Source organism: Trichomycterus rosablanca, chromosome 2 (genome assembly GCF_030014385.1).
Source record: "Trichomycterus rosablanca isolate fTriRos1 chromosome 2, fTriRos1.hap1, whole genome shotgun sequence".
NCBI classification, from domain to species: domain Eukaryota; kingdom Metazoa; phylum Chordata; class Actinopteri; order Siluriformes; family Trichomycteridae; genus Trichomycterus; species Trichomycterus rosablanca.
Window position 1 is genome coordinate 3,391,509 of NC_085989.1, and position 19,782 is coordinate 3,411,290.

The 19,782-nt window shown below is 42.6% G+C and overlaps 1 protein-coding gene across 2 annotated transcripts; it reads right to left on the minus strand.

The window, feature by feature from the left end:
- Nucleotides 1-307: 307 nt before the first annotated feature.
- On the minus strand, nucleotides 308-12,978 carry fndc5b (fibronectin type III domain containing 5b). Of its 2 annotated transcripts, XR_010007744.1 has the most exons (6): nucleotides 12,912-12,978; nucleotides 12,582-12,780; nucleotides 7,227-7,316; nucleotides 6,865-7,039; nucleotides 523-597; nucleotides 308-380 (listed from the first exon to the last, which is right to left on the minus strand). XR_010007744.1 is itself a non-coding variant. In XM_062989628.1 (5 exons), the coding sequence occupies exons 2-4, from the start codon at nucleotides 12,763-12,765 to the stop codon at nucleotides 6,900-6,902; spliced, it is 414 nt and encodes a 137-aa protein (XP_062845698.1). In that variant the 5' UTR covers nucleotides 12,766-12,780; nucleotides 12,912-12,978; the 3' UTR covers nucleotides 4,362-6,153; nucleotides 6,865-6,899. The 2 variants fall into 2 exon arrangements, 1 of the variants encoding a protein (XP_062845698.1); XM_062989628.1 differs by lacking the exons at nucleotides 308-380; nucleotides 523-597 and adding an exon at nucleotides 4,362-6,153.
- Nucleotides 12,979-19,782: the final 6,804 nt, after the last annotated feature.

Genomic DNA, 19,782 nt, shown 5'->3' on the forward strand with positions numbered 1-19,782 from the left:
GTTCTGCATCAGAAGTCAAAAGCTGGTACAGAACAAACAGTATCAGTATACATTAACATATAGTCTCAATATACGCCTGAATTTACCCACCACGCTGTCAGTCTTCAGAGAATTACTCTCTCCAGAGCAAAAGCAATTGAAATCTATACAGTTATAGTTGGTTTCCTCACCACTCACGAGTGAGAATATACTCTTAATCCTTTTTGATGATTTATTTCTTAAGAAACAGAAGTGAGAAACTTGAATGTGCAGGTATAATTTAATTTGCATTCAATACTGTATAAAAAACACAAGAGGTAAAACCAAATGTTCTCGTTTTTTTAATATCAAGGTATCTGAAAGTAACGGGCCATCCTGCCATGGAGATCCATAGTGCTAACCTTAATTTCAGAAAAAGTTGGGACAGAATTTAATACAAACAAAGAGCTGTGATTAATAATAAACAAAAGGCTGTGATTTGTAATAAAACAAATTATTGAAAAGCTGTGATTTGTAATTGCAATGTTTTAACTTTTTTCTTACCTGCAACACATTCTATACTCCTATAAACACTTGATCTACTTCAGACGGTGTCCTCTGTTGCCATTTGTCTGTTATCTGTAAGCACAGTTAACCGTGTTAAAGTGTAATTGTTCAATAAGTGGCCTGTATCGTCTTTTTAAGCATCTTAGTGCAATAGTAGTCTTTTCTGGACTGCAGACAGGCCAATGTAGCACCTGCACTCTCTAATTTTGCATCCATGCTGTTCATTATTATGTGCACAATGTCAATTTGTGCTGTCGTGTTGAAAAACACATGGATGTCCCTTAAAAAGAAAGGAAGCCAGCGGTAAAACACACGCTGAACACCAAGCTGGAATCTCGAATACATCATATCAAGTCTCAGCTCTGCCTGCCGGCTGGGCTGAGAAGCCACATGTACAACGATTGGCCTGTTGTTCAGATAGGAGTGAGATATTAAAGCCGGATAGGGACTCTCTCATAACTAATGCAATAATAACCTCTGCTGGCTGATTGATGGCGCCTGCACAGAGACGGGAACAGAGTGCTGTCAGGGTGTGTCTATCGGTACACAATGCTGATCCGCACTGCACTCGTCAAAGTGTAGGTGACAAAATGCATACGGCTGCTGCCCACGTGTCGGAGGGGGCGTGGGTTAGCTTTGTTCTCCTCAATCAGAGCGGGGATCAGCATTGGTGGAGAGGAAGCCGATTGCTCTAGAAATGCTCATGCGATGGGCTCCTATATGGTCCGCTTGTTAGATCACAAAGCACGTCCATTTAAGTTGGAGCCCGGAGAAATTGGCACCATTTCTGGACGTTGTTGACAAATGGCTTTCGCTCTGCATTGCATCTGTAAATGCAATAGTGTTTATTATCAAGTATTTCTGAGCCCATGTGGTGATATTCTATCATTTTCATCAGGTCAACAGCATTTAATAGCATTTCTTTAGATATTTTTCAGGTTTTCATTTAAAATAGTCAAGTATTCACAAAGCACTGCTGTTTAATTTGCATTTTACAGTGTCCCAACTTCACTGACAATAAGGTTTGTGTAATTTACAGTAGATTATTTGTAGAATATGGTTATTAGGATCTTTTTTTAATGTGTTTCTTTACATACGACTGAATGTTTCTCACTGTGCTTCTCAAAACCTGACAGTAAAATATTGGTCTACATACTTAAGGACAAACGCTTTTCCATTTTGTTGGTTTTATACAGAAATACTGACAGCTGGAACTGTAAAACTGTAGGTGGCTGTGACAAAGCCATTACTGAGTGTGAACTGTAACAGTAATATAGATCGCAGGTTCGGCAGGTTCGGTGTCAGGGGGCTAACGTGCTACCCTGATTATTTCATGAATCAGGAGCCGGTGGTCGAAGGAGCCGAACATTCCTCCGTAACGCTGCAACCTCTGTTTCACTATACCGAAAGAAGCAGGATGACAAAAGAGACGATCTGCCAAGTGGAAAGCGTAATCCCTTCTGCCTTATGTAAGCTGCCCAAACACGTCGTCCATTTTTCATCCGGCGGCACTCCTGCTCGCTCCCTCACGGCCAAGGTTAATTAGCAGTCATTAAAAAGGAAATATCGCGACTCTCCGTCTGGCAAGTGGAGGAACGGTGTGAAAAATGAGAGGACGCCGGACTCGTGGAGAGGAAGGACATTCTGTTAGGTGATTGAGGAGAGGAAATAGCCACAGGTGTGGACGGGGGAAGTGTTTAATTACAGCGAGGCTCCTTCAGTTACCCTTCAACACATTGGGTTAGCACTGTCATCTATCAGTGCGGGGGCTGAAAACAATCGCTGCCTAGTAGGACTGTACGGTATATTCTGTGCAATCGTAGATGTCATTCAAACCAATTTCTGCTTTGTTTAATGAGCCATGTTGCCATAAATAATCCTGTACTGATGAACTGATGGTGAAACAGCTTGGCAAATGTTTGAATGTTAGTGGTGCTATCAGCCTGGTTTGGGGACTCAACAGACACTATCGGCCGTCTCTGAGCGAGGGAGGGTTGGTTAGGGTTTCTTCACATTGCCTGCTGTGCTGTTGGGGTGCCAGTACAGACAGCCGAGGAACACACAGGGCACCTCCTTGTTTCTACACTCACTGTCCATTTTATCAGCTCCACTTACCATATAGAAGCACTTTGTAGTTCTACAATTACTGACTGTAGTCCATCTGTTTCTCTGCATGCTTTGTTAGCCTCCTTTCACCCTGTTCTTTAATCATCAGGACTTTCCCAAAATCACTACAAAGTAGGTATTATTATTTAGCACTGAAGTGACACTGACATGGTGGTGGTGTGTTAGTGTGTGTTGTGCTGGTATGAGTGGATCAGACACAGCAATGCTGATGGAGTTTTTAAACACCTCACTGTCACTGCTGGACTGAGAATAGTCCACCAACCAAAAACATCCAGCCAACAGCACCCTGTGGGCAGCATCCTGTGACCACTGATAAAGGTCTAGAAGATGACCGACTCAAACAGCAGCAATAGATGAGCGATCGTCTCTGACTTTACATCAACAAGGTGAACCAACTAGGTAGGAGTGTCTAATAGAGTGGACAGTGAGTGGACACGGTATTTAAAAACCAGCAGTGCTGCTGTGTCTGATCCACTCACACCAGCACAACACACACTAACACACCACCACCATGTCAGTGTCACTGCTGTGTTGGGAATGAGCCACCACCTAAATAATATCTGCTCTGTGGTGGTCCTGTGGGGGTCCTGACCATTGAAGAACAGGGTGAAAGCAGGTTAAAAAAGTATGTAGAGAAATAGATGGACTATAGTCAGTAATTGTAGAACTACAAAGTGGGTTCCACGTGTCCCTTTAGACGAAGAGCCATTTGCATTTTTGCTCTGGAGGCCCAGCATCTTTCTGAGACACTTTAGGTTGGGGTTACTTTACATTTGTTACCTATCTTTACTGTATGGCTGAAAGTATGTGGACACCTGACCGTGTGGGTGTTGGACAAGTCATTTCAACTGGGCTCTGCCCAGGCTGTTGGAGTTTCTTTGTAGCAAACCGTGTCTTTATGAGCCCTGCTTTGAGCACAGAGGTACAAATTGGGAGAGTAAAGGACCCTCCCCAAGCTGTAGCCACAAAGCTGGAGTTATAAGTGATATAATAAACACAGACCACGACTACATCCGGAACCAAATGCTGGCATATCTGTATCACCAAAGCTAGTTTGATATTCAGACTCAGCCTTTGCATTTGCATTTCCCGTCACTTGGCCGAATCGAGTGTTCCGACCCCCTGAACCACATTATGCGCGTCTCCTGCTCGGTGAAAGCCGAGAACTCGTGGAGTTTCTCCCGGGAGGACGGCGTCCTTGTCAGAAAGTGAGCCGCGAGTGACAAGTCCATCTGTCCCGACACTTCAATAACACGCTGTCAAAGTGCTCCCTCATCGCCTCCCTCGGCATCAAATACTGAATATTACAACACGTGTGAACCTGAGGGGAGAGAATCTGAGCGGGAGACAGAACGTGGAGGAAGAGGAATTCTGGAATAAAAGGTCTGGGATTCTCTAATAAAGCCAAAACAGGATGGAGGTCCCTGTTGAGTCTGGTTCCTCTCAAGGTTTCTTCCTGTAATTTTAAGGGAGTTTTTCCTCGCCACTGTCGCCCTCGGCTTGCTCAACAGGGGGTTTTTAGTCTGTTGGTCCTGGATTCTGTCAAGCTGCTTTGAGACGACGTCCATTGTAAAAAGCGCTATATAAATAAATTTGACCTGACTCGACTCAGATCTGAGGAATAAAAAAACATACTGTGTACACATGTCTGTGTAGTAATGGATATATTCAGAACACAAAAGAAGAACTTCTAAAAATTTAGTGTAAATACATTTTGAAAAGGCAAAATACAGTATATAGACAGGCTCTTTTTCCTACAGCACTCCACGCAAGCTTACCAAGTGCATAGCGTTTCCATTAAATTGTCTACTGATCTGAAATGCTGCCACATAAAGGTTAAATAATTATTTTATAGCCTTACTTCATTATTAGACCAGTTTATTATGATCATATATACTGTACTATATAGCCAAAAGTAATTAGACACCTAACAATGAGCTTGTCAGACATTCAATTCCAAAATCATGGACATCAATTGGCACAAGATTTAGGAGTATGTTGGGATTTGTGACCATTAAATTAAAAGAGCATTTGTAAGGTCAAACACTGCCTTGCAAATCAATGTTCCAGTTCATCCCAAAGATCAGCTACGACAAGGTTGATGTCAGGGATCTTCTGTGCAGCACACCCCAAATTCATCAAAGCCTTGATTTTCTATGCCTGTCCACACCTCAGATCCATTCCAGACTTTAAAAAAAGATGGTCCAGGATTTACCAGGTTGCATTTACATTTTCCTGTTTTCAATTCCAATTTAGTCATGTCTAACTCCCCGTTACAATGCCTCTCTTATGGGCACAGGAGCACCGTCGTGCGGAAACTGGTCCGGACGTTCCTCAAACTGCTGACACTATTTTGCAGCATGTTATTCAGTTTATATAATTGATTTTCCCAGGTAGGGCGGTCCAGGTCCTTGTTCTCCCAGCGTCTGTGTGGTTTTTTCCCGGGTGCTCCGGTTTCCTCCGAAGACATGCAGTCAGGTTAACACACACAGAAAAGACCCGGATCGCTCCACCTGGGAATCGAACCCAGGTCCTTCTTGCTGTGAGGTGACTGTGCAACCCACCGAGTCACTGTGCCACCCCACCGATCATTCAGGCTCAATCACTAAAAGTTTAGAGTATGTAAACGTTTGACTGTAGGTGCCTTTGCAAAATGTATTCATGTGTTAATGTATTAATTATTCTTAGTTGTTTTAAAGATCCTGCCCAGCCCTGAATGTACATTTATGAACTCACTGATGTCGAGCTATATCACTATATGATTAAAATATACAAATATAGTCAGTGTATCGCAGTGCTGATGGTGTGGATGGTGTGATCTGGTAAAACTGTGCTTTACTATCTATCAAATAAACCACTCTATTAATAATCTGAACTCTGATGCCCTGAGAGCCAGAGAGCGCCAATATGAGAGAGATCGATACACATTATCAGTCGTACAGCAGCCAGTCGGGATGGAAACGAACGATAACAAAGGAGCTCAATGCAGAGCGAAAGATATACGAAATAGCTTCATATCTTCACAGCTTCAGTTCATCTCCTCCTCAGTAACTGTACCACGATCCTGTCTCAGCGCTGATAAGAAGCAGGAAAAATGACCCCAAAAAAAAATCTGCTTTATTTATCGTCCGTCTTTGCTTATCTGTGTGAGGCGGTGCTGGAGGCGGAGCGGTGCCCTTGAGTCCTGGAGCAGCCCCGGATTCCACCTCTGTATCGCTGAAACGGAGCTGAGACGGAGCGGAGACGGAGCTTAGGGAGCGTCTCTCTGATGGGAACATGGAGATCACACACTTCACGTTACACACTTCCACTCCACGTTTCAGTTCGGATGTGCTCGAGTGTTCTCCTCACTCATCACCTGTGCTCATGCTTTGTGTGTTTAGTTTTAGAGAAGCACCGAGGGGTCCTTACTGCTCAGTATTAATAGATTGTCTTTTCAAATGATGATGTGCACTCCGCTTCACGACGTCCCATGATGGCTTTTTTGTTTATCTCAGAGCTCTACAGAAATAAAAATGGGCATTAATGAGAAGTGACAAGGAAAGAGCAGAACAATAAACTCTTCAGAGCGTTGAACTTAATTAGCAGCTCGAGCTGATGTTCGCATGTTCGTGCACCAATAAAAGCAGCAAAGCCAGTTAATTTTTTTTCTCATTTAATCATTTAATTTGGAAATTTATTTATTCAGGTTAAACATAAAATTATTTGCCAAAGAGACTCTTGTGTTTTATTTTAACTTCATTTATTTTAAACATTTATTTTATTTAGAATTTTTTTTGTTTTGCCCTGTAATTTATAAAACCATTTACATTTACCTGATTATTTATTTATTTATTTTCCATGTAACTGTTTCTATTTATTTTATTTTTAAATTTTATGTGATGCTAACATTTATATCCTTTAAATGTTTAAAAATGAACACAAATCCATTTATCAATCAACAATAATGCCGTATTTATAAAATATTTAATTAATTTTCAATCCACCCATTAATCCATCCATTAATTATCCATCCATCCATCTATTGATCCATCCACTAATTTATCCATTCATCAGTTTATTAAACCATCCATCAACAACAGTATTTATAAAATATTTAATTCATTTCCATCCATCCATCCATCCATCCATCCATCTATCTATCTACTGTATATCCATCCATCCATCCACCTGACTGATCGTAGACCTGATCTCTGTGTAAATCGTACGTACGTGTCCTGAGGCTGAAGCCGTTATTGCCGGTGCGGTTAGACTTTGCTGCGCAGTAGGCCCCCTGTAGGATGTTCGGGGGTGCTGCACTCTGATGAGTTCTTGGCTTTGTCCTTGTTGTTGTTGGGCTCGTTGTCTTTGATGATGTCGTACTGACGGCAGAACAGAGCGATCACACCTACAGGAGGGAGAGTTACGATCAGAGCCGTTCGGTACAGGGTTAACTCACCCTCACTGACTTAAACTGTATTACTGATAAGAGACAAGAAAGGAGAATCTGTGTGTTACGGGGAAGCCGGACCCACCCACTGCGACCCTGACCAGGATAAAGTGTTTACAAGAGATGAATGAATGATAACAGTTACCTGCCCACATGATCAGAACAACCACGATGATGATGAGCTCTCCGGCTCTCAGCTGGGCGGCCTGGCCGACCTCCTTCATCGTCACCTCATCTGATAGAACACACACACACACACGCACACACACACACACACACACACATGAGAATCTGAGTCCTGGAGGAACATTGTTTCATTTCAGTATGTACACTATATGGCCAAAAGTATTTGGACACAAATGCTATAAAGTCACTGTTGTGTGATCTTTTTAGCTATAACAACAGCCACTCTTATGAGAGGGCCTCTCACAAGACAAGTAGTATGTCTGTGGGAATTTGTGTCCATTCAGTCAAAAGAGCATTTGTATGGCTGAGTGCTGATGTTGGTCAAGAAAGTCTCTGGATGTTCCAGTTCATTCCAGAGCTGGTCAGTGGGGCTGAGGTCAGGACTCGGGGGCACAGCCATGCTGAACAGGAAAGGCCCTTCCCTAAACTGTTGCTGCAAAATGGGAAGCATGTATTTTTTTTTTATATAGCTGATTTATCACACCTGTTAGCAATTGTGGCGAAACACATGAATTCAATAATGATAATAATCATAATAACAATGATAATAATTAGAAGGTGTGTCCCAATACTTTTGTCTACATACTGTGTACTGACATGACAAGAAAGCCTCTTAAATTTGAATATATTTAGTCAAATAAGACATAAAGGGAACGTGGTACAGGACACAATACACAAAACAACCCACACTGAGAGAGAAAATGGAAACGCTAAGCGTGATGCTACATCAAAAGCTCGGCGTTTTCCTCGGGGTGAATCTCCGGACGGATCTGAAGTGACTGCGAGCGTTTTCCTATTTGTTAATGCTACAGATGACTAATTAACAGCAGACGGCTTTGATCCGGGGCGTTTGATCCGTCTCTGGAAACCGGAGACCTCCCTCAGGACGGGCATCCACCGTTCTCACATTTAGAAAGTGCTGTCCCGCATCAGCAGGCTCTTCTCTTCTCCTTCTCTTGGCAGCAGATGAGAAGTGCGTGGTAATTAAGACCATTAGAGACTTCCCTGTTTGTGTTGAGGCCTGGAGGACGAGCAAGCTGCTCTCATGCAGACGTTGGCAATGAAATCGATCTCAGTTCCTAATAAAGTCCTAAAGATATTTGATTTGAGCTCTAATGCATTTTATATAAACAGTGGTGGATCAGTGGTGAAGGTACTGGACTGTTCATCTGAAGGCTGAGGAGTTAAATACCACCATCACCACCCTGATACCACTTTTGTGAGACTGAAATTCTATCATCTGCTCAGGCTTGAACATCTCTGAACATCTCGCCATCGATGACAACGCACAGCACGAGCATGGAGCCAAAGGCAACACGGAGCCACCTTGAAACGGGAGGCGTACGGCGAGAAAAATGAACTGTCATCATTCATTAGCCAGCCGTGACCTGTGTGAAATGAAGTGAAGTGTAACCAGCTTGCTCAATTAACTGGAGAGCAACTCCAGCGCTAACGGCTAATTACAGGACAGGGTTTTTAGTATATGACAGAGTTATCTGCCCGTCAGTGAGGACGCGGCACGCCGGTCGAGGGTGGACAAGCTGGAAAGAAGCGCCGAGTCATGTTATATTTCAAAGAAGTAATCAGAACAGCTGAAGTTTACACACACACTCGGCCTGCGGTGCAAGCGCAAGCGAGAGAGGCGTTGTAACGGGGAATTGGAAATGACTAAATTGGAATTGAAAACAGGAAAATGTAAATGCAACCTGCTAAATCCTGGACCGTCTTTTTGTAAAGTCTGAAATGGATCTGAGGGCGCATTGTGTGGTCAAAAGTGTGTGGACACCCGTCTTTAACAGGCATAGAAAATCAACTCTGCGATGACTGACTGTATTAGCGAAAGTATCCGGACGCCCGTGCTGATCCACAGGCGACAGTTTGGAAAAGGTTCTGTCAGGGTCTCTGAATAAAGCACGCTCTATAAATACTGGGTCTGTCACAATTTGCTTGGGCCAAAACACACCAACAGCAGTTTAAATGATTCAACTGGTGGTTTAGAAAGTTTTATAGTCTCATTTAAGTTTGTTGAAATAGGGCGAGTGTGACGGCTGACATTACACTGAGCCACAAGCATCACAACGAGAAAATCACACACACATACAGGTCACAGAAATCAGATCGTGGCTTTTAAGTAGGGAAAAATATAAAATCGCTAAACACCTTCCTTAGATATGGAATTTCACAGCAAGTTGCATATTAGATGGGAAAAAAGCTCATTTCACGATCTTTGACGTGATTCTCACAGCTGTGAATTATGTAGGGCCTTAACTATGGTATCAACTACTGTCATATCTGTAGGATTCATCTAAAGTAAATACCGCAGTACCTTGAAACTTCATGCCAGTTGGTTCTGGGAGTGGCGTCGAGTTTTAAAGACGTTGAGTTTCAAGGTATTTTTTCCCATAAGGATGTTCAGGGACACCTGTTAATGTGTTCCATGGTCCTGTGGAACTGCATATATTTTAGTCTCATGTAAAATAATGAGGTGTTTTTTTACGCTTATGCACTGAAAATAGCACTGAAATAAAACACTGAAATACAGTTAAAAAACTATAAACAAATACAATAAAACCTGCACTATTCCTTTACTTCTTAATTGTTTCTATACGCTTCTTAATCGTGCAGATGCTTGATCTTTGAATACCGTATTCCGTTCAGTACCGGCGCATTCACATGAAAGTGTTTCCTATGGAGCGTGTCAGTGCACAAAGCTTAACGTGACTTACTGTACTAAAACGAGTGAGAATTGTATTAGTGGAGAGAAATGGTTTAAGGGTACAAATTTCTCGACGAAGGGCGTTGAGTTTCAAAGATGTTGAGTTTAGGAGACGTTGAGTTACAAGGTACTACTGTACTATAGTAGGCTCGAGGGAAGGACGGCTGGATTGGGAGACACTTTTTGCCACTGTAACACCAACTCCTACAGTCAGGGTGATGTGTTTGAGGAGTACAGATTGCACAGTGTGATCCTCTGTGCATCTATGAGAACCTCCTGATGGATTTTAAAAGGATCAGAGGATGCTTGTGCCAGGCTGTGGCTCACCTTGGCACAGTGTGGAAGTCGTGCTTGGAGGTGTAGCAGTGTGGACTTGAATGAGTCCAATTTGGGGGAAAAAAGGTTTATTAATGTTGACGATTTCAAGAATAATGTTCATATGACATGTTCATAGAGCTAACTGCTAGTTGAGGAGAGGAGTTGAGTCTCGACGTTCTCAGCAGGAGTTCACAGGGGATCTTCTTCGGTTTTTACAAGCCGTGAGTTAAAAATTTAGAGTCACAGTCCGCAGTCGAAGGCAGCTCGGCTTAATTGAAAGTGGGTCACTAAAAGGATTATAAAAGCAGATTTATTGTGGGTTGCTGGATGAAGCCGTGAGGATTTTCACCTTGACCGCGTGGATATTTTCGGAAGGCTTGTACAGAGGCGCTCTGCTGTGTTTATGCAGCCATGAATCAATGTGAATGATCTGCCTGAAAACATCTTTTCAGCCTTTTTTCATAAGCTGACCTTTATTTCGGCTTTTAACGCGTTCTGTCGATATTCCGTCTCGGCTACGAAGGCTGAGTAATTCTGCTCAGGTACGCTCGAACCGCCGAAAGCAAGTGGACATCTGACCTGAGCTTGCTGGACTTCATATTAGTGTTAAGAAAAAAGCAAAAGCATGGTATTATTATATATTATAAAGCCTCTAAACACAAGACTTTACCTTTCTGTGAATTGTTTGGAGTGTATCTGTTGGAATTTGTGCCTGTTCAGTCAAAAGAGACCAAATTCAAAGCGACCTACAATTACGACTTAATGCAATTTAAGTGATTAAGGGTCAGGGGCCCAACAGTGGCAACCTGCACATGGCTTGATGTTTATGTTGTCATTTTGCACACCCACTTAGTTTCCACCCCTTCATTTTCTTCTTTATTATTATTGTTATATATTTTTTGCTTTTATTTATTACACTTTTCTTTGTTTGAGCGTTTATGATTTGTGTTTTGTTCTGACCCTCTCATGTTTCCTCATCCAGATCCTGGTTTACTTGTTTCTTGGTTTTCGAGTGTTCTTTGTTATTTCTTAGTGTTTTTTATTGTATTTTATTTTTCTGTAGCCTTTTTCTGTTATTTTGCATTTTTCTCTCTGTTTCTTTTATTTGTTCACAGTATTGTCTCAGTATTGGCTTAGTGTTGGGATACACGTCAATGTTTTCTTCTCTTTATCCCAGGTTAGCCTAGTGTACAGATCAGTCTTTGTGTTTATTATTAGCACTTTGCATAGCTTAGCATAGAGTTTAGATTACTCTTATTCTCTTGTTAGTTATTTCATTTGCTTTCTTTCGTTTAATTTAATACATCATTGTTTTAAACTGAACGCTGGCCGCTACAGGAAGCCATTTGTGAGCATTTGTGATGTAAGGCTCACAATCCATGTTCCAATTCATCCCATTCATCTTATTTAAACTCATGCCACAAATTCGAAAGCTTATTCTTTTTATATAGTTGTTTTACACGAGGGATCTTAAAGTTTCCACACTTTTATATTTTGTTTATAAGCGGTGAGGGTGGGAGGAGTCGTAATCGGTCGTCTCCGAGAGACTGAGACACGCTTATAGTCCGGATTTAGCTCCATCTGATTTCCACCTGGGTTAGCACTGTCACCTCACAGCAAGAAGGTCCTGGGTTCGATCCCCAGGCGGGGCGGTCGGGGTCCTTTCTGTGCAGAGTTTGCATGTTCTCCCTATGTCTACGTGGGTTTCCTCCCACAGTCCAAAAACATGCAGTCAGGTTAATTGGAGACAATGAACTACCCTATAAGTGAATGGGTGTGTGTGTGTGTATGTGTGTGTGTGTCCGCCCTGCGATGGACTGGCGCCCCGTCCAGGGTGTTACTGTGTGCTTTGCGCCCATTGAAAAGCTGGGATAGGCTCCAGCACCCCCCGCGACCCTGATTGGATAAGCGGATAAGAAAATGAATTAATGATTTCCACCTTTTTGGACGCTCAGAGAAGCTTTAAGGGGAAGAAGATTTTCATGTGATGATGATGTGAAAGCAGCGGTGCATTAGTGGCTACGCGCTCAACCAAAAACATGATTTGCTGATGGCATAAAATGTTGGTATGACGCTGGGAAAAATGCATTGGAAGGTGACTAGAAAAGTGAAGTAATTGTGTAGTATGACTAAAACACCTCACCTCAATAATTAGAAGAGGTGTCTTCATACTCTTGACCACATAGTATGCATGGTCTTGAATTGTTGGACATTAAATTTAACATTGTTATAATAAACCGCTGATTTAGGTGATGGAGCTTCGCTGGATCTCAGACTCACCAGGGCTTTTGGAGGCCAGTTTCTCTGACTCTTTCGGTGTTCGGAAGAGGACCGGGTCACTGGGGGGGCTCGTGCCACTCAGGCTGATGGACTGCACATGTACAATGTACTCTGTGTCAGCCTCCAAATCCCACAATGCACAGGAGCGTGTGGTGGTGTTCACTTCCTGAATGAAGCGCATCATTCTCACATCTTTCTTCTGCAACACAAGTAAACAAGTAAACGTAAACATACGACTTTAAATATGTGCCACATACACACAGACGGAGGTGGACGGTTCACGGTTAATGAAGACTGGCCTCAAAACGCTGAAGTCTGATTTGTCCGTACCTGCTGTGTGATGGCAAACCCGATGACCAGATCTCCCTCCAGGATGTCCCATGTGACCAGAGCCTCATTGCCATCGACCACCCTTATGGTCACGTTTAGCGGCGCGGACAAACTGTCTGTATAGAAAAGAAAAGAAGGAATGAAAAGGTGTTGAGGGTCCGTTCTGATTTATCTAGTCACATCTGAGTTGCTTCATTTTTCCTTTAATTTAGTCATGTCCAATTCTCACACTCGCAATCTACTCACTGGTGCAGATGAAGCTGCCTTTGTACTGCATTTGTACTGACCAGCAGCAGATTCCTACTGAAAGCTTAATATGTTTGGAGGAACACCCTATACTCTTTGTGTTCATCTGGCACATCTACCTCATCCGGACAGCAGGTGTCACTATTGCAGTGGCATGGCAGCGACTCCCAGTACGTCCTTCCTCTATCAGTTACGGCCAAAAGCATCTATAGGACATTATCAGGCCTTACCCTAACACAGCATGTTTACATTTTTGTCTCACACCTCAAGAATGAACTATATATGCACTATTAGGCCAAAAATATATAGACACACTTCCTAAACAATCGTTCATGTGTTTCAGCTCACCCAGACTGCCTGGACCAGACAGGTGAATCCCCATCCAGCCTGATCCCCTATTTAACTGCATATTTGTCACAGATTACTAAACAAATCATATTAATGTAGAATTTATTTATTAGGATTTTAACGTCATGTTTTACACTTTTGCTCCACTCATGACAGGACAGGTAGTTGCAGGTTACTGGTAGATTAATATGTTTGGAGGAACACCCTATACTCTTTGTGTTCATCCGGCGTGTCTACCTCATCCAGACAGCAGGTGTCGCTATTGCAGTGGCATGGTGGCGAATCCCAGTACGTCTTTCCTCTATCAGTTACGCCCAAAAGCATCTATCAGGCCAGTGGAACAGCTGGAATCCAAACCCAGTGTTACCCTAACAGAGCCTGTTTACATCTTTGACTCACACCAATATATACCGAAAGTATATAGACACCCTTCCTGATTAACCATTCATGTGTTTCAGCTCACCTAGACTGCCTTGACCAGACAGGTGAATCCCCATCCAGCCTTTCCTCCCTCAGACACGTCCAGCAGTGTCTGCTGAGTGCCCGACCAGGCTGGCAGAATGGCTGAGTGGTGGGCTCGTGTAATAGATCGCTGCACCACCCGAGATCACAGAGCACTAAACATAGCCGTGAACGCCTCTCTGTTCTGCGCATGAAAGCTTGAACCATCTCAGCCTGCCTTTGGTCCTCCGTTTCCATCGGTTTAGGACCGCGAGCAGGTCTGCGTGAGCCACACTTCACCGCCCGACCTGTCCCGAGGTCACGCTGGATCAATACTTTCATTACACTTCACTTTTATTTACTCGTGTGGGAGCTCTTAAGATTGCTGTGTGAACGTGCCTGGCTGTGTTTAGGAAGAAAAGCTCGGGCAGCGCGTGGTACCATCTGTGTGTGTGTGTGTGTGTGTGTGTGTGTGTTTTTTTTTTCTCTGAGCTTTATACTAATGAATAAAATAAGCGTGGTGCAGAAAAAACAACAACACTGGAGCGGTTGTGACTGCATGTCGTTCCTTTGAATAATAATGCGCTGGTGCACAAATCGCAGTTAATAATATTCAATCAAGATGTCATGTTATTTTAGCACAGAGAATCTTAAATGGATCGTCTACGCTGATGTGAAAAACTAATTGCTCCCTTTCTGATCCCTTATTTAATTGCATATTTGTCACAGATTACTAAACAAATCATATTAATATAGAATTCATTTATTTATTAGGATTTTAACGTCATGTTTTACACTTTTGCTCCATTCATGACAAACAGGTAGTTGCAGGTTGCCCATCATCCATCATTTCAGCTCAAAAGCCAATTTTGTATCTAACTTACACGTCTTTGGACTTTGGGAGGAAACCGGATCACCCGGAATAAACCCTGCCAGACATAAACATGCAAACTCCACACAGAACATGAATTGAACCCAGGACCTTCTTGCAGAGCCAACCTTGCCACCTGTATCAATGTACAAAGTAGAGTTGAGAAAATACACAACACATAGTTTCATTGATTTAACAGGTACGGGGCTACACCCACTGCCTCAGTGATAAGGTGTGGTGCGTGCCCCGCCCTATTACAGTTTGCAAACATTCTTATTTGGTCCATAGTTCAGCCAAACCAAACTTTTAAATCACAGCTCAGAATCTATATTCTGTTTACTTTATTTTTGCCAGCTTCTTCTTGCCAGCTTCACCCCCTCACCACCTGATCCTGCTGCAGTGATTTATTCCACATGGACTGAAAGCTGGGCACCCTGGCACGAATCTGCCATCTCTTGAGGTCGTGCCAGATCTCATAAATATGCTGCCTCTTCACGTCACTGCCCTCGGCTGTCTAACGGAGGAGATTTATACGGCCACGTCTGAGTTTAGACCCCAAACATACCGAATATTCAGGTCTAACGGCTGAATGGTGAATTCTGTCCTGTTTGTTTTTCCCAAATCTAAGATGATTGAAAAGCAGATGTGGCACATCAGGGCGCTTAATCGTGCGACCGTGTGACTTTGTATTGTTCATGCGTCAGCTTGTTATTGCGAGCAGCTTGCGTCAGGATGCTTCTGAACAATCAGCCCGAATGAATTCGTTAAAGAGGGTGAATCGGGAGGATCAAACCCGGCTGATTAGGGCGTCTGCAGCTGCAACGGCGGATATTTGGTGTCCTCGAGCTCACAGTGATTAGTGTGAAATTTCCATTTATATGAGTTTTTTTATATGAGTATGAGTTTTAAATATTTTTATTTTTAGGAATGGGTTTCATTCGAAGGCCCATATAGACAAGAATGAATCCACAAAATTAAGCACAAATCCGTGAAAAATCCATAGACAATAGCAGTAGAATAATTTAAACTCTTTAATAAGGCAGTATTACGGTTTTAATTATTACGGTATTAATCAGAAGACAAATCCAGCCTCTGCTATGCAACCACTATTGGGTCCTTGACCAAGGTCCTTAACCCTGTCTGCTTCAGGGGCTGTACAATGGCTTCCAAACAAGCTGGGGTCAGAGGATGCCACTATAGGAGGATGCCACCTTTCCAACAAGCCAATTCATCAAGTTTCTGCCCTGCTAGAGCTGCCCCAGTCAGGAAACCTCTGGATATAAAAACCTCTATGAGCAACAACTGCTCATCTGCAAGGCAACACAAGTTCCCAATGTAACAGTCCACAATCCACAGTCCACATTATTAATCGCTTCTCCCTTTCACCTGTCCAACAATCTTCACATTCTTTATTCTCTCCACACACCGGTCCATGCTTATTTATTTAAATTTATATTCTACATATACTGTATATCTACACACTCAGTGTCTATCCATTCACACACCCATTCACATATCCAACCACCCACCCATCCACTTATACATCCACCCATCCAACCACCCACCCATCCACTAATACATCCACTCATCCAACCACCCACCCATCCACTAATACATCCACTCATCCAACCACCCACCCATCCACTAATACATCCACTCATCCAACCACCCACCCATCCACTAATACATACACTCATCCAACCACCCACCCATCCACTAATACATATACTCATCCAACCACCCACCCATCCACTAATACATCCACTCATCCAACCACCCACCCATCCACTAATACATCCACTCATCCAACCACCCACCCATCCACTAATACATCCACTCATCCAACCACCCACCCATCCACTAATACATATACTCATCCAACCACCCACCCATCCACTAATACATCCACTCATCCAACCACCCACCCATCCACTAATACATCCACTCATCCAACCACCCACCCATCCACTAATACATCCACTTATCCAACCACCTACCCATCCACTAATACATTCACTCCAACCACCCTCCCATCCACTAATACATTCACTCATCCATCCACACACCCATCCACTAATACATTCACTCCAACCACCCTCCCATCCACTAATACATTCACTCATCCATCCACACACCCATCCACTAATACATTCACTCCAACCACCCTCCCATCCACTAATACATCCACTCCAACCACCCACTCACCACTTCATCTTTTGTTAAGTTGCAAAATATGTACTAATAAATATTTAATCTACGTCACACAGGGTGACACAATGGCACAGCTGGCAGAGTGGGTGCCACACACCAGGGTCCTAGTCATCTGGTTTAAGACCCTCTCCTCTGGTCACTGATTGTTAGAGGGTTTCAGAAGTTCTCTTCATGTGAACATGGGCGTTTTTGGCTGAACCAGTTTTCTCACACATCACAGAAAATGCAGAAGGTGGAATGGCTACTCTCAACCACCTTCAAGTCCAAGTAAATATGCAAGCAGACTGATTCTCTGTCCAGGGTTTACTCCTCGCCTTTCGCTTAGTGTTTCCAGATGACAGCAACAAATGATAAGTAAAAACTATTAAATAAATCCCTGCCAACATGTAACCGTTTTTAAATGACACACAGAATCTGATCCACACACCACAACCTGAAAATATGAGCACACATGAGCATGAAATCTGATAATAAATCCCGCTCATGCAGTCGCACCGAGGTTCAGCCGCTGATTAGTGAGTAAAATCAAAATGCAAGACTCTCAATCAGAGCAGTGAAAGTGAATGATGTTTATAGAGGCAGACTTCGTCCCGAGGTTATCTATTTTCTTGAGACAATTTTGACATCAATTATTCTTACGCAGTGACCGCGGCCCCGAGAGGAGAAAAGGAACAAACCATGAATAGCTGAAATGTAATTATGAAGCTTTTTAAAGCATCCTGCTGTGGAGTGCAGCGTGAGCACTCTGTACTTAGCAATAGTTCACCAATAAAAGTAAAGGTTCTTTAATAGTTCTTTGTTTGGAAAGCACTACTTTAACTGTTTTGTTCCCTCTTCTTACCTGTACATCTGTGAAATGAACTGTTCCGTCGATAGCGATCTGTGTCTTCTCATTCAACAACGACATGTTTATTTTTAAATGGGCACAATTTTGCACAGACACCCTAAAATCTTGTGCACATCCTTCCCAGAAAAGTGAATGCGAGGGACTCAATATAATGATCATGGTTTTGGGGTGGGATGTCTAGTGACTACTAGGTCATGGTCAGTAGGGCTGCCGCGATTGGTCAACCTAGTCGATTAGCGTCAACGTCAATATTTTAGGTCGATGCATCGTTTTTAAAACCTTTTTCATTTCTACAATGTTTCCATTCAAAAAACTGTCCATATGATTCCCTCAGCACTACTTGCTGCGTGCATGACCTAAGTCGTATTTGGTCCAGTCGCTGGTTGGTGGCATTAAGCACAGTCTTAAAAATGCCATCTGCAGCAGTCAGAGGCCGATTGTAGAGCTTTCAAAGAAAAGCTAAACGTTTTCCAAGACCCAAATCATCAAAAGTTGATGATACTTAAAACTGGCACAAAACAAAAAGGTGGTTTGTACACGGTGCAAAGCTTTGATGGTACCACAGCAGCATTAGCGCCATGTTGCACGTCTGTATTGTTTCACGCTTCTTAATTGAGGAGATCCTAGAATACCTTATATCTTAGCGAGTTCATTTAGGACGCAAAAGACGTGGCAAAACTTTAAATCTATATTGTTTCATTAAGCTTTTTAATCGCAAATGCCGCGCCGATCAAAGCGCAAAAAGCTTCTCATGTGAAACACTTACCACTTTGTTTACAGTGTGAATACAGCTTAGAATGTGAAGTAATTTTTGAGTAACTGTGTAGGTAAGAATCTGGGCTCATTCTGTCGTTACTGTATGTTGGACTTAATGAGACACTCCCACCTCTAACTATTTTATTTTTGCTATAAGTCTGAATTTTCTATTTTTCCCCACTTTTCCCCCCAATTTTTTCTCCCCTAATCTAGTCGTGTCCAATTCCCCTGATTGCGTCCTCTATACTGATTCGACCCTTCACCGCTGACTGAGGACGCCTCTCAACTGACATTAGCCCCCTCCGGCACGTACACTCAGTACAGACTGCATTTTTCACCTGCCCGAGTCGAGTTCATACACCGACGGGTGTATGTGTACGGAGAGCCACACCCATCAGCATTATTCCTCAGCCCTGTGCAGGTGCCAGCAGAGGCCACAGTCGCACCAGTAATGAGGACCTATGATCCGACTTTTTTACCCTCTAACTCTGAACAACGTTACACTTTGTTTAATATGGAGCACTTGTTCATTTGATAATATGGACATAAACCCTGTTTACATTTAGTTTTGTGCCGTATTATTATGCCGTACAGTTCGTTGTTAAAATAAAAGAAGCTTAAATGAGATTCTGAATTACATTTTTTGGAGGAAAATTAATCGTTTAGATTAATCGACTAATTGATAAAATAGTCCATAGATTAATTGATAGAAAAATAGTTGTTAGTGGCCGCCCTAATGGTCAGTAGAGTGCATGTTTGGATATACAACCCCTGGCAAAAATTATGGAATCACCACTCTTGGAAGATGTTCTGTCAATTGTTTAATTTTGTAGAAAAAAAATAAATCACAGACATGCCACAAAACTATCATTTTTCAAAATGTCAACCTTCTGGCATTAAGAAACAATAAAAAAAAGAAACAAATATAATAGTTGTGGTCAGTCACAATTGCTTTTTTTAGATCAAGTAGAGGAAAAAAATATGGAATCACTCAAATCAGAGGAAAAAATTATGGAATCACTCTGTAATTTGCAGTTTAAAAACAAAACATCTGCAGCAGATTAGATTTGCTAATTATTCTTCAGTTTAAAAAGAGTGCTTACACCTCGGAGAGCTGTTGCACAAAGCAGATTGTCATGAATCATGGTTCC

Bases quoted from the DNA above. Each gene is read 5' to 3' on its own strand.
- fndc5b (XM_062989628.1), bottom strand. From the start codon at position 12,765: ATGATGCGCTTCATTCAGGAAGTGAACACCACCACACGCTCCTGTGCA. The intron at 7,317-12,581 runs GTGAGTCTGAGA...GTGTTCTATCAG, and splicing joins ACTGGCCTCCAAAAGCCCTG to ATGAGGTGACGATGAAGGAG. The intron at 7,040-7,226 runs GTAACTGTTATC...TCCCTCCTGTAG, and splicing joins TGTTCTGATCATGTGGGCAG to GTGTGATCGCTCTGTTCTGC.